The sequence below is a fragment of the Peromyscus leucopus genome, chromosome 1 (genome assembly GCF_004664715.2).
Source record: "Peromyscus leucopus breed LL Stock chromosome 1, UCI_PerLeu_2.1, whole genome shotgun sequence".
NCBI classification, from domain to species: domain Eukaryota; kingdom Metazoa; phylum Chordata; class Mammalia; order Rodentia; family Cricetidae; genus Peromyscus; species Peromyscus leucopus.
Genome location: NC_051063.1, coordinates 160,382,147 through 160,395,391, shown reverse-complemented (window position 1 = coordinate 160,395,391; position 13,245 = coordinate 160,382,147). Strand labels below are relative to the sequence as shown.

The 13,245-nt window shown below is 46.2% G+C and overlaps 1 protein-coding gene across 4 annotated transcripts in view; it reads left to right on the top strand.

Annotated features, from left to right (window-relative positions):
* Window positions 1-13,245, top strand: part of Cep89 (centrosomal protein 89) — a 62,198-nt gene that overhangs the window by 27,024 nt on the left and 21,929 nt on the right. For all 4 annotated transcript variants that reach the window (XM_028877769.2, XM_028877768.2, XM_028877767.2 and 1 more), the window contains 4 exons: window positions 283-333; window positions 663-746; window positions 2,629-2,732; window positions 11,394-11,509. In XM_028877769.2, coding sequence (XP_028733602.1) covers window positions 283-333; window positions 663-746; window positions 2,629-2,732; window positions 11,394-11,509 — 355 coding nt within the window. The remainder of the gene's footprint in view (window positions 1-282; window positions 334-662; window positions 747-2,628; window positions 2,733-11,393; window positions 11,510-13,245) is intronic.

Genomic DNA, 13,245 nt, shown 5'->3' with positions numbered 1-13,245 from the left:
GTCGGAGATAGTCTGAGTGTTTGTAATAGTGTTGTGTGTCAGTGTTATCTCCTAATTTTTACATAGTGCTGTGTTAACTAAACGGATGTTTTGTTCTTAGGAAACATGTTGCAGTATTTAGGGGATGAGGATGTTACTCTCAAACACTTCCCATTTATATATACACACACATGCGCACAGAGAAGGATGATGTCTGTTCTAGACTAAGATAAGAATGTCTGTTTACCACATGGCATTTCAGGGACAGCTTAACTGTGTCTTCAATGTGTGCTTTAATTTCAGTGTTCCCAAATTGAAGGCCTCCCATCAAAGGGCCCCACACCCCCCTGGTTGGTAAGTGAAGGTTAATCTCAGGCCCATATTCTCTGGCTCTGTCAAACTACTAAGAACCATTCCAGAATAAGTTGCTTTTTTGCCCTTTAAAAAACATGATGAGCTGGGTGGTGGTGGTGTACATCTTTAATCCTGGCACTTGGGAGGCAGAGGCAGGTGGACCTCTGAGTTCAAGGTCACCTTGCTCTACAGGGAAAATCCAGGACAGCCAGGGCTACACAGAGAAACCCTGTCTCGAAAAAACCAAACAAAAACCCAAAAGCCATGCTGGTTGTATTTCAGTGTAAGAAATTATGTCAACCATCTTTATTTCATGCCTCCACCCGCAGCTGGATATAAAGTACCTCTCTCCTCTGCTGCTGGCTTATGAAGACAGAATGAAGGAGAAGGACAGACTCTACACCACCCTGGAGGTAGGTGGGCAGATGTCTCGGAGACAAGCTGTTTCAGATAAAACCATTCAGACTGCAGAAACAGCTCACAGGTAACCGTGCCTAAGGCGGTGTGTGCTCCAGTGTTTATTGAAGAACGGAGGAGCGGGTAGGGTGGCTGGGGAAAAGAGCTGGAGAAGGAGGAAGGTGTGTTTGGCAGAGCATGAGGGCTGGGTGGGTGGTGCTTGGAGGAGAGGCGTGCGGGGATGCAGTGGCTTTGAGAAGCTGTGGTCCGGGGCAGGTAGTCCCACGAGAGTGGCAGTCTTGGGAGGCAAAGGAAGAGCAGTACGTCATCCATGACTGTGCAGCTGTGGACGCCAGCGCTAGAGCAGATGCTGGGCCAAACTGAGACCATGTCCAGGGTGTTTTAGGGAATCCTAACGCTCAGGGTCCCAGGAAGCACTGACCCCAGAGGTGCATTGTGATCGAGTTGTCAGCAGTATTAAAAACAAGGATTTGTCCATTTCACTATTTCCTGAGAATGGCAGCCATTCCAACTGTAAGGAGACTAGGCCTGGGTATTATTAACACCCCTGGGTCCTTCTATGACTCACACTTCTGAGATGACGCTTCTGAGGTCTTCACTATGGGCCCCAGGTATTGGAAGGATCCAGGGAGAGAAGAGTTGGTCTTTAGGGAACCCTGAATGGAACAGGTCCTTTAAGAGCTCAACAGCCTGGTCTTCAGTCATGCTTCCCATTACCTGTCCCATCTCAAGAAACCTTATGACATACTATTGGACATTGGATTTTTTTTAAGACTTATTTATTCATATATTTTATATATACACCAGAATCTGATCTCATTATAGATGGTTGTGAGCCACCATGTGGTTGCTGGGAATTGAACTCAGAACCTCTGGAAGAGCAGTCAATGCTCTTAACCACTCAGTCATCTCACCAGCCCCATGGACATTGGATTTTTAAGAGCACAATTATCTTGTGTTCACTGATCAAAAAAGTAATAATAAAATTTCCATTTAGGTGCCCTTTTTAAGTCTGGGTCATCCCACATTTTCTATAAAAACCCAATTAATAAATACTGCAGGCTTTGTGGGCCATGCAGCCTCTGACCACATATGCTCAGTCTACTTTTGTAGCTGACAGCAGTCCTGGGAGGCATTGCCAGGGACGGGTGGGATTGAGCCAAAACAAACAGCCGCCCGATGGCTTCAGTCTGACAAGACAGTTAAACAATATAAAGAAAGCCGTGGAGACTGCCGGCGGCCAGTGAGGGTGTTCTGTCCAGGGAGTCTGGAGAGCAAGGGGACGCCTCTGAGCCGGCCGGCCGGGCCTTCCTGTGCTCAGCAGGACCAGGCTAGGGCACTTTACACTAGCACCCTCACCTGCTCACGCAGGCTTTCATCTAGGACCGAAAATTCTGTTTATGTAAAAACTCCAATTTACCTACAAAGCGAGTTCCAGGACAGCCAGGACTACACAGAGAAACCCTGTCTTGAAAACCAAAAACCAAACCAAAACAAAAACTCCAATTTACCCTCTAAAGTCTAAACAAAGTCTAAACTTTTCTGTCTCTGGTTGTTTTGTTTTTCTTCTAATTCCCTCCTTTAAAAATTTCAATTATTTCACCAATTACAGCAAAGTGACATCAGGTTAGAAGCCAACGACTTAAAACCCACATTCTTTGTCCCTGTGTGCAGCGACCCTGCAGTGACTTGGCTGTTCTCTCAGGTCTGGGCTCCTGAGCACACGTGGGGGGTCTGGAACCTGGAGACTGGCTAAGCCTGGTGCCAGAGCAGGACTCTGCCATCACCGTGACTGTTACGTTGGACTTCCCCAACAACAGCATCCCAGCCACTACCAAATGTGTACATGCGTGACGGTGTCCATGCATCTCGTTTCAGGAGGAAATGAAAACCTTTAGGCTGCGAGTCCAGGAAGTGGTGAGAGAAAATGAAGACTTGCATCAGCAGTTAAATCAGAGTAGCCCCGTCACCAGCGAGGAATGGCAAGTGGTGTTTGCTAACTTACAACATAACAGGAACAGGCTTCCTGGCATCGCCAGATACATAGTTGCACTTTGTTTTCTAAATTAAGCACTTTACCCAAAGCCTGCACAGCTCAGTAAAACTCTGTGCACTTAGAGTAGGCATTCAGGGTGGAAGCTTAGAGCTACATGTTGAAATTTATATTTTCAGTATCCAATATATTTATGCAGGTATCCACCAACCCAAACCAAAAAGACCATGACAGAATTAGAGCAAGAAAAACCATTAGTTTTGTATCTCTTTAACAATTCATGTCCACTCCATGCATTCACAGTCCGGTTAGTTTGGGTGTGGGTTGTTTTTATTTGTTTGTGAGGTTTTTGTGTGAGTGGGAGCTCCACCTCAGCCCCTGGCACCCTGGCATCCTATACCCAAAGAGTCTGGAATATTCTGATGGAAGATCCACCTCAACTCCCTTTCTGTAGTTGAAGTTTTCTCCAGTCCTGCCCAGCCCCACAGACCCCACAGCCGCTTATAAAATAATCACTCAGAAGCTTGTATTAATTACAAACTGTATGGTCTATGGCAGGCCTCTTGCTAGCTAGCTCTTATATCTTAAATTAACCCATTTCTATAAATCTATACTTTGCCACGTGGCTTGTGGCTTACCAATCAATACCTTTACATCTTGCTTCTTCTGGTGGCGGCTTGCAGCGTCTGCCTTGCCTGTCCTTTCTCTTCCTGTCTACCTGTTTGGATTTCCTGCCTGCCTCTAAGCTGCCTTGCCATAGGCCAAATGGCTTTATTTATCAACCAATCAGAGCAACACATATTCACAGCATACAGAAAGACATCCATGCATCCCTCCCCCATCTCTTTTCCCAAACCCACCCCTTCAAAGCCCTCCAAACATGCTCCTCCCCCAGAGAAGCTCGAGACTACTCCCACAGGGTATTTAAGCTGCATCCCAGAAAACAGACATGTGATTTTCTGTCTCCTCTCTGGGGAGCTGGAGAATCACCTGGGAACACTTTATCTATTAAACTGGGGCTTTTTCTAATTCGGTCTGATTTGGTTTGATATGGATTGCTGCGTCGGCGGAGAGGCTTATGGTGATGCAAAAAACTTAGCAGTTTCCAAATTGTTTATAAAATTTTTAAAAAGGAAGAATTTCTAAGATGTGAATAAGATACAGCCCCAGTGAACTCTTCTAAATTGGACTTTCAGATGTTTGGTTTTATTCTTTGAAGTGCTGAGGATGGAACCTGGGGCCTCGGGCTGTGCTGGGCAAGTGCTCGACCACTGAGTCTCATCCCTAGCCCTCAGCTTTGGAAGACAGGTCACAATGTGTAGCTCTAAACTAGCCTTGAATTCTGCAGGCCTCGGTCTTTCCAAGTGCTCAGCTACAGTCACGTGCCACACACCTAGCTCTAAGTTGATATCATCATCATCATCATCATCATCATCATCATCATCATCATCATCATCATTTGCCAGGTGTGGTGGTGCAACCTTTAATCCCAGTACTTAGGCAGAGGCAGGAGGATTTCTGTGAGTTTGAGGCCAACCTGGTCTACATAGGGAGTTCCAGGTCAGCCAAGGCTATGTAGTGAGATCCTATCTACAAACAAACTAAAACAAGAAAAATATTTTCAATATGGTCCTGGGCCTACAGCTCAGTGGTAGAGCACTTTATTCCCAGCCAAGGCCCTGGGTTCAGTCTGTAACACTGCAAAAAAGCAAAAATAGATGAGTAAGCAAATGAATAACTAAATGTTCTAAGTAGGTTTTCAGACGGAAGCTCAATGGCCCTGCGCGTTTGTGTCTGTGTCTGAGGCAGCTCCTCTAGGCTGTTACCGCTGCACACTTAGCTGCGTGTGGACAGGAAGGCCTGGCCACGGCTGCCCACAGCCGAGACCTGCCCTCCCCGTCTGCTCCCTGTCACCTCATACACACCCCTCTCTGTCCCTGCCCTCTTATGCATCTCCTTTTCTTCTCCTCTCAGCTCTGTGTGACACCCCCACCTCCACCCTGGAATCCCACACAGCAGCAACAAAGCCCCGGAAGTCTAGAGATAGTTTCCAGCGGAAACTCTGAAAACAGAAATGATTAGCTTTTAGCGGGTATGTGTGGTTAGTGTCTTTTTTCTTTCTTTCTTGAGACTAGAACTCCATGTACACCAAGTATTAAACCCACCAGCTGAGAATAAGACCAATACCACAATTTTTGAGCCGAATTGGAAGCAAGGTTTATTAAATACTGGTCAAGATAATGGACACTGGCCAGGTCCATGCCCGGGATTCCCAGAGTATGGTGCTGAATTACATTAGTCAGGAGCTTATAAAGGAAAAACCCACAAGGCTACCTATATACTTCCCACCATACTTCATCCAGTCAGGGCAAGCATGTATCCTGATGTACTTCCTGCCTATGTACCTCCCACTTATGTATGATCAAGCACATCTTGTGTAGTTGGGGCTACCAAACTTGTTTACAGAAGTGAAAAGCTGTGTCTTGTTATCTTGCATGAACAACAGCCCCAGAATTCCAGGAATTCAGTTACAGGCATTTTTTGATTTATAGCTCTCTTAAGCAGGTAATTTAAACTTAAAACATAATGTTAGCCATTACACAAGCTATCCTTGAACAGCCCAGACTGTCTCTCATGGGAATCAGAGGTCATACTACAAGGTCCAGGCAAGTTTAATATGTTTTAAATGTCTGAATGTCACTGGAAAAAAAATGAAATAGTTTCTCTTCAGTGTCCAGGCATGTGTTGTATTGTCAGGCTGGCTCTTCTGAGTTTGCGGTCACTGACATGTCCTTGGGGTGGCTTGGGCCGCTGGAGACCTTGGTGCACTGTGACTCCCTGTTGAACTCCCACCGCCACACCCAGGCGTGCCTTTCCCCCAGTCCTGTGTTTCTCACTTTTACTCCTCCCTCTGGTGGCTCTTCAGGAAGGTGAGCTGGCCCCTCCTTGCCTCTTGGCTGCCCCCTCGCCATTCCTCGCATGGCCCTCTGCACCCTTGTGTAGCATCTCTCTATTGTGTTCCAGGACCTTCTCAGTGAAGTCCTTGACCACATCTACTGTCTCCATTCCTAATTTCTCCTGATTGGGGAACTTCAGGCTTAGTAGGTATCAGAAAAGTGTTAAATCTGAAGTTTCAAACTTTCTTTTTTCTTTTCTTTTTTTTTTTTTTTTTGTGTGTGTGATATATATTTTTTATTTTACAATACCATTCAGTTCTACATATCAGCCATGGGTTCCCCTATTCTCCCCCCTCCCACACCCTCCCCTTACCCCCAGCCCACCCTCCATTCCCACCTCCTCCAGGACAAGTCCTCCCCCGAGGACTGTGATCATCTTGGTAGACTCAGTCCAGGGAGGTCCAGTCCCTTCCTCCCAGACTAAGCCAAGTGTCCCTGCATAAGTTCCTGGTTTCAAACAGCCAATTCATGCAGTGAGCACAGGACTTGGTCCCACTGCCTAGATGCCTCCCAAACTGATCAAGCCAATCAACTGTCTCACCTATTCAGAGGGCCTGATCCAGCTGGGAGCCCCTCAGCCTTTGGTTCATAGTTCATGTGTTTCCATTCATTTGGCTATTTTTTTTCAATAATTGAGTAAAACTGAAATTTATTATATGCCACAGTCGTCCTAGGGACCTCCATGCTATATATATATAGCCTTTATGGTTCTATGGGTTGTGGTCTGATTGTTCATTTTATATCTAGAATCCACCAATGAGTGAGTACATACCATAACTGTCTTTCTGGGTTTGGGTTACCTCACTCAGGATGATTTTTTCTAGTTCCATCCATTTGCCTGCAAATTTCATGCTTTCATTGTTTTTCTCTGCTGAGTAGTACTCCATTGTGTATATGTACCACATTTTTTTCATCCATTCTTCCGTTGATGGGCATTTAGGTTGTTTCCAGGTTCTGGCTATTACAAATAGTGCTGCTATGAACATAGCTGAGCATGTATCTTTATGGTATGTATCAGCATTCTTTGGGTATATGCCCAAGAGTGGGATGGCTAGGTCTTGAGGTAGTTCGATTCCTAATTTTCTGAGAAACCGCCATACTGATTTCCACAGTGGTTGTACAAGTTTACATTCCCACCAACAGTGGAGGAGTGTTCCCTTTGCTCCACATCCTCTCCAACATTGGTTGTCATTGGTGTTTTTGATCTTAGCCATTCTAACAGGTGTAAGGTGGTATCTCAGAGTCGTTTTGATTTGCATTTCTCTGATGATTAAGGATGTTGAGCATTTCTTTAAATGTCTTTCAGCCATTTGTAGTTCTTGTTTTGTGAATTCTCTGTTTAGCTCTTTAGCCCATTTTTTAATTGGACTGTTCAGTGCTTTGATGTCTAGTTTCTTGAGTTCTTTATATACTTTGGAGATCAATCCTCTGTCAGATGTGGGGTTGGTGAAGATCTTTTCCCAATCTGTTGGCTGTCTTTTTGTCTTATTGACTGTGTCTTTTGCCCTGCAAAAGCTTCTCAGTTTCGAGAGGTCCCATTTATTAATGGTTGTGCTCAGGGTCTGTGCTGTCGGTGTTTTATTTAGGAAATGGTCTCCGGTGCCAATGCGTTCAATAGTGCTTCCTATTTTCTTTTCTATTAAGTTTAGTGTAACTGGATTTATGTTTAGGTCTTTGATCCACTTGGACTTGAGTTTTGTGCATGGTGACAGATATGGATCTATTTGTAATCTTTTACATATTGACATCCAGTTATGCCAGCACCATTTGTTGAAGATACTTTCTTTGTTCCATTGTATAGTTTTGGCTCCTTTGTCAAAAACCAGGTGTTCATATGTGCATGGATTAATGTCAGGGTCTTCAATTCGATTCCATTGGTCCGTATGTCGGTTTTTATACCAGTACCAAGCTGTTTTTATTACTATAGCTCTATAGTAGAGTTTGAGGTCCGGGATGGTGATGCCTCCAAGGGTTGCTTTATCGTATAGGATTCTTTTAGCTATCCTGGGTCTTTTGTTTTTCCATATAAAGTTGAGTATTTTTCTTTCCAAGTCTGTGAAGAATTGTGTTGGGATTTTGATGGGGATTGCATTGAATCTGTAGATTGCTTTTGGTAAGATTGCCATTTTTACTATGTTAATCCTACCTATCCATGAGCATGGGAGATCCTTCCATTTTCTGATATCTTCTTCAATTTCTTTCTTTAGAGATTTAAAGTTCTTATCAAAAAGGTCTTTCACTTGTTTAGTTAGTGTTATCCCAAGGTATTTTATATTATTTGTGGCTATTGTAAAGGGTGATGTTTCTCTGACTTCTTTCTCAGCCCTTTTATCATTTGTGTATAGGAGGGCTACTGATTTTTTTGAGTTGATCTTGTATCCTGCCACTTTACTGAAGGAGTTTATCAGCTGTAGAAGTTCCCTGGTAGAGTTTTTGGGGTCACTTATGTATACTATCATATCATCTGCAAATAGTGAAAGTTTGACTTCTTCCTTGCCAATTTGTATCCCTTTGATCTCCTTTTGTTGTCTTATTGCTCTAGCTAGAACTTCTAGTACTATATTGAATAAATATGGGGAGAGTGGACAGCCTTGTCTTGTTCCTGAATTTAGTGGTATCGCTTTGAGTTTCTCTCCATTTAATTTGATGTTTGCTGTTGGCTTGCTATAAATTGCTTTTATTATGTTTAGAAATGTTTTTTAAAAATAGATTCTTCTCTCATACAATACACCCAACTACAGTTTTTTCTCTCTCCACTCCTCCCAGCTCCCTCCCCACCTCCCCTGTCCCCTAGATCCACTCCCCCTCCATTTCCTCTTCAGAAAAGAGCAGGCCTCCAAGTGAGGACAGCCAGACAGGACAAAACAAGATACAGTAAGACAAGCCCTCCTATTGAGGCTGGGGAAGGCAGCCTTATAGGAAAGGAGTCCCAGGAGCAGGCAAAAGAGTCAGAGACACACCTGCTCCACCTGTTAGGCGTCTCAAAGAACACCAAGCTAACAGCCATAATGTATCTGCAGAGGACCTGGTGCAGACCCCTGCAGGGCCTGTGCTTGCTGCTTCAGGGTCTGTGAGCCCATGTGAGCCCCACAGAGTTGATTCAGTGGGCCATGTTCTGGGTTCCTGCTGCACCCCCTCTGACTCCTACAGTCTCTCCTCCCCCTCTTCTGCAGGGTTCCCTGAGCTCTGAGAAGAGGGACCTGATGGAGACCTCCAATTCACTGATTGGTTTTTTCCGGTCGATTGGTTCTACCGTAGCTCTCTGGGCTAACCAGTCTCTGGTTCCTGGCCATCCAGGCAGTATCAGGCATGAGCTATCTCTCTTGTGGCGTGGGCCTCAAGTTAAACCAAACATTGATTGGCCACTGCCATAAGTTCTGCACCACCATTGCTCAGCACATCTTGCAGGCAAGACAGATTGCAGGTGGAGGGTTTTGCGGCTGGGTTGGTGTCCAGGTTTCCCTGTAGCTTGCAGAATCCTTTCTCACACCAGAGAGACTAGAATGTAGGGTGAAGGCTCCAAGCCCACGCCGGCTTGACCTCTGTGTTCAGTGAGCTGTGTGGAAGGTGTCCTCAGCAATGTCCCCTGCTGTCGGTTTCCAGAAAGTGACCTTCTGTCCTAGCATCAGCCTGGGTTGTTTAGGGATCTCTACAGGACCTGATTGGCCAGCAACCAACAACTCAACCAAATGTAACCCAGTCCCACTACTGGGGGCCTTGCCTGGCTATAAAAGATAACCAGTTCAGACTCCGCATCCTCCATTACTAGGAGTCCTCACTAGGATCACCCTCCTAGATTCCAGAAGTCTCCACTGTACGAGGTTTACACACACACACACACACACACACACACACACACACACACACACACGCTCCCCAGTTGCAGCTGTCTCTCCTGTATTCTCTTCCTCCACCCCGAATCCTTCCTGCTGCCATCCTCACCCTCCCTGGGTCCACCACAAAATTTCCCCTTCCTAGAGAGACCCGTGCATCCCCCAGCTGGAGCCTTCCTCTTTGCCTAACCTCTCTTTGTGATTTATAGTTTATCATTTACTTAACGGCTAATATCTGTGTGGAAGTGACTACATACATGTTTGTCTTCCTGGGTTTAGGTCATCTCACTCAGGATGGTTTTTTCTACTTTTGAAAAATAGAAGAAAGGACCCTGTAAAAGAAAGGCATGGTGACACCTGCTGGGAGCATGAGGCAGGGGGATCATGGTTTCCGGGCAGCCTGAATTTCATGTGGATACTTTGTCTCAGAAAACAGTAGAGGGCGGAAGGGGCTGAGGAAAGACGGAGGAACAAGTGAATGTCGGGAAGGAAAGTCTGAGGTGGAGCAGCGTGAGGGGCAGTGAGGAGGCTGACTTGCGCCCCTTGGGCAGCCCCCCTCTGGGGGTGCGGGCAGCATGCTCAGTCACTGTCACCCTAGGCTGGCTCCTCCTTTCTGCTGTACTGTGGGCAGTAACATTTACTGAGGCAACATCTAAGGTCCTTCAGCCGTCCGGCTGGAATTTTCAGTTATGAAAGTTGAACTGATATGCGATTTACAATGCATCGCATAAATAGGGGGCTTTCTCATGGGAAAATCAAGGCTGGGGTGTGGTATAGTTTTAAGACACTATTTCAAAGCCATCTAATAAGTTAGGGTTCCCCCCTCCCCCGGTTTATTCTTAATATTTACTCACTTCTTTTCCCCACCCTCTCTATCTGAATTCGCTCCTTTTCTGTCTCTCGTTAGAAAAGATCAGGTTTCTAAGTGATAACAACACAACATTACTTTTTTTAAGCCGTCTCACTGCCGTCCAATCCGGCCTCCAACAGGGCTCCTCCTGTTGCGGTTTCCCAAGTGTTGGGATTCTAGGCTTGTAGCACACACCTGGGTTGGTTGGTTTATTTGTTTTTTAAAGAGTTACAAAAAAATTTTTTTTAATATGTGTGATATCTTGTCTACATACCATGTGTGTGCCTGGTGTCCTTGGAGGCCAGAAGAGGGCATGGGATGCTCTGGAACTAGAGTTACAGATGGTTTTGAGCTGCCATGTGGGTTCTGGGAATCAAACCCAGGTCCTCTGGAAGAGCAGCCAGTGCTCTTGGCCTCTGAGCCACCTCTCTGGCATTTTATTTTTACTTCTTGGGACATTAAAGTCTCACAAAGTTGTCTAGGCCTGCCCTCAAGTCCTGGACTCAAGCAGCTATGGTGATATTTTTTCTTTGCATTGGTTCAGTGTTTCTTATTGAATAGACGGTTACTTCTACAAGCAGCCCTCCTGCTTCTGCCTCAGGAATGCTTGGACTTGTAAGTGTAGCTACCATGAGCAGCTGCTGTATGAGTCCCAAAATAAAATGGGACCTTCCAGCATCCAAAAAAGTTATGTGGGTTTCGAAACAATTATTTGGGTGTGGGGATCGGATGCTTCAGTGTAGGGAACACAACTGGCCACTTTGTGGCTGTCTCACCTGGGTGTCATGGCAGTCCTCTGACCTCTGCCTCGTGAACCTCTTGTCGTAGCTGGTGCATCCTTCATCAGGCATTATTGCTGCCCTTTCTCCCATTCACTGCGCGTGGCAGCACCTGCTCTGTAACTAACGTGGTCAACACAAAACATGCCCAGGTGTTGACCCACACTGGGGCACATGTCTGTGCTTGCCCAGAACCTGAGGACAGTGTTTAATCTTTTGAATCAATCATAGGAAGCAGCTTCAGGCTCAAGCAGAGCTGGTTCTAGATGAGAACAAGCTGTTGATAGAGCAGTTGGAGATTCAGCAAACAAAAGCCAGGGACACCCACCAGGAGCACCTCCAAGAAGGTGAGTCATAGTGATGTCCTATTAGTCGGGTGGGGTCGGGATCGTCCTTTTCACAACTGTAAGCTGGTGTGTTAGCTGCATTCCTACAGTTGGCCCTGCCTGTGTGCTCTCTGATCCCTTGTGGGATCAGGTGAAGTCAGGCTGTACGGTAGGGTAGCGTCTGGGAAGTTGGAGAAGTTCTAGAATGAAGCATTTGAAACAACCCAAGACTGTGTTCTCAGATATTTCTTGACTGCACAAAGAAGTAGAACTTTACTGTGCTCCCTTCCCATCCTCTCCCACCCCAGTATGCCAAGAGGCACTTTTACACCGATTTATAGTTTGTCTTAGTCAGTGCACTACTGCTGCGAGGGGCCTCTGTGACCAGCAGTCTCAGAAAGAAAACCTTTCATTGGAGGCTTGCTACAGTTTCAGAGCTTAGTCCCTTATCATCATGGGGGGAGCTTGGTAGAATACACATGGTGCAGGAGAAGGAGCTGAGGGCTTTCACAGGCACACACACACACACACACACACACACACAGAGAGAGAGAGAGAGAGAGAGAGAGAGAGAGAGAGAGAGAGAGAGAGAGAGAGAGAGAACGTGAGAGTCCCCTGGGCCTGGCTTGGGCTTTTGAAACCTCAGAGCCCACCTGCAATGGCACACCTCCTCCAACAAGGCCACACGCCTCCTAATCCTTCTAATCCTTTCAAACAGTGCCACTCCCTGGTGACTAAGCATTCAAATACAGGAGGCTATGGAAGCCATTTGTAATCAGATCACCACACATCCCTAACCCTTGGGTTTTGAGAAAGGGTCTGCTGTGTAGTCCAGGCTGGCCCAGAACTGCCAGAGAGTCCAGGGTGCCATGAAACCATAGTTCTCCCGATTCTACCTGTGCAAGGGTAACAGGTGTGTACCAGCACTTCTTTGAGCCTCGGTTCTTTCTTCTGTCGGGGCTGAGGACATCGTAGGTTAAACATCTGGTTCTCCAGGGCTTCCCATGAGGTTCCCTTCTCCCATGGGTCCCTCCCTGTTCCTAGCGCCATAGCAGAAAGCAGTGCTCTCCAAAGTGAGCCAAGTTGAGAGTTTTCCTCTTGCTTTGAATAAACCAAAGTAGGAGCTCCCAGAATATCCCCCCCCCCAGTTTTCCTTGAAGATTGGAGTCATGGGACAAGAGTCTGAAACAGGCTGTCTCTTCTGATTGCTGTGAGCCTCCCTGTTTCCTCTGTCCCTGCTCACGGAACAACAGGCGAGTTCCACCAAGTCTGCTCTATTTTTTCTTGTGTGCGGTGCTGGGGATTGAACCCGAGGCTTCAGGCATGTGAAACAAGTACTCTGCAGCCCTAAAAGGTCATTTTTGTAGCTAACTGATTATTTCAGTAATCAGACGAGGGCCTTTGCAAGCTAGGCAAACAGCAAGCCATTGAGCTACATCCCCACCTTCCTTTTGGTTGTTTGGTTTTTGTTTTTTTGAGACAGGGTTTCTCTGTGTAGCCCTGGCTGTCCTGGAACTCTCTTTGTAGACCAGGCTATCCTTGAACTCGCAGAGATCCACCTGCCTCTGCCTCTCAAGTGCCACCACCACCCACCTACCTCTCTTCTTTTTTAAAGATAAATTTTTGAGATAGGATCTCCCTGTGTGGCCTATTCTAGCCAGAGCTCATGATCCTCCTGCCTCAGACGCCCGAGTGCATCACAACACCTGGCCAACACTCATGTTTTCATCAAGTCTTCTGTGCCAAGTCTTGATCTT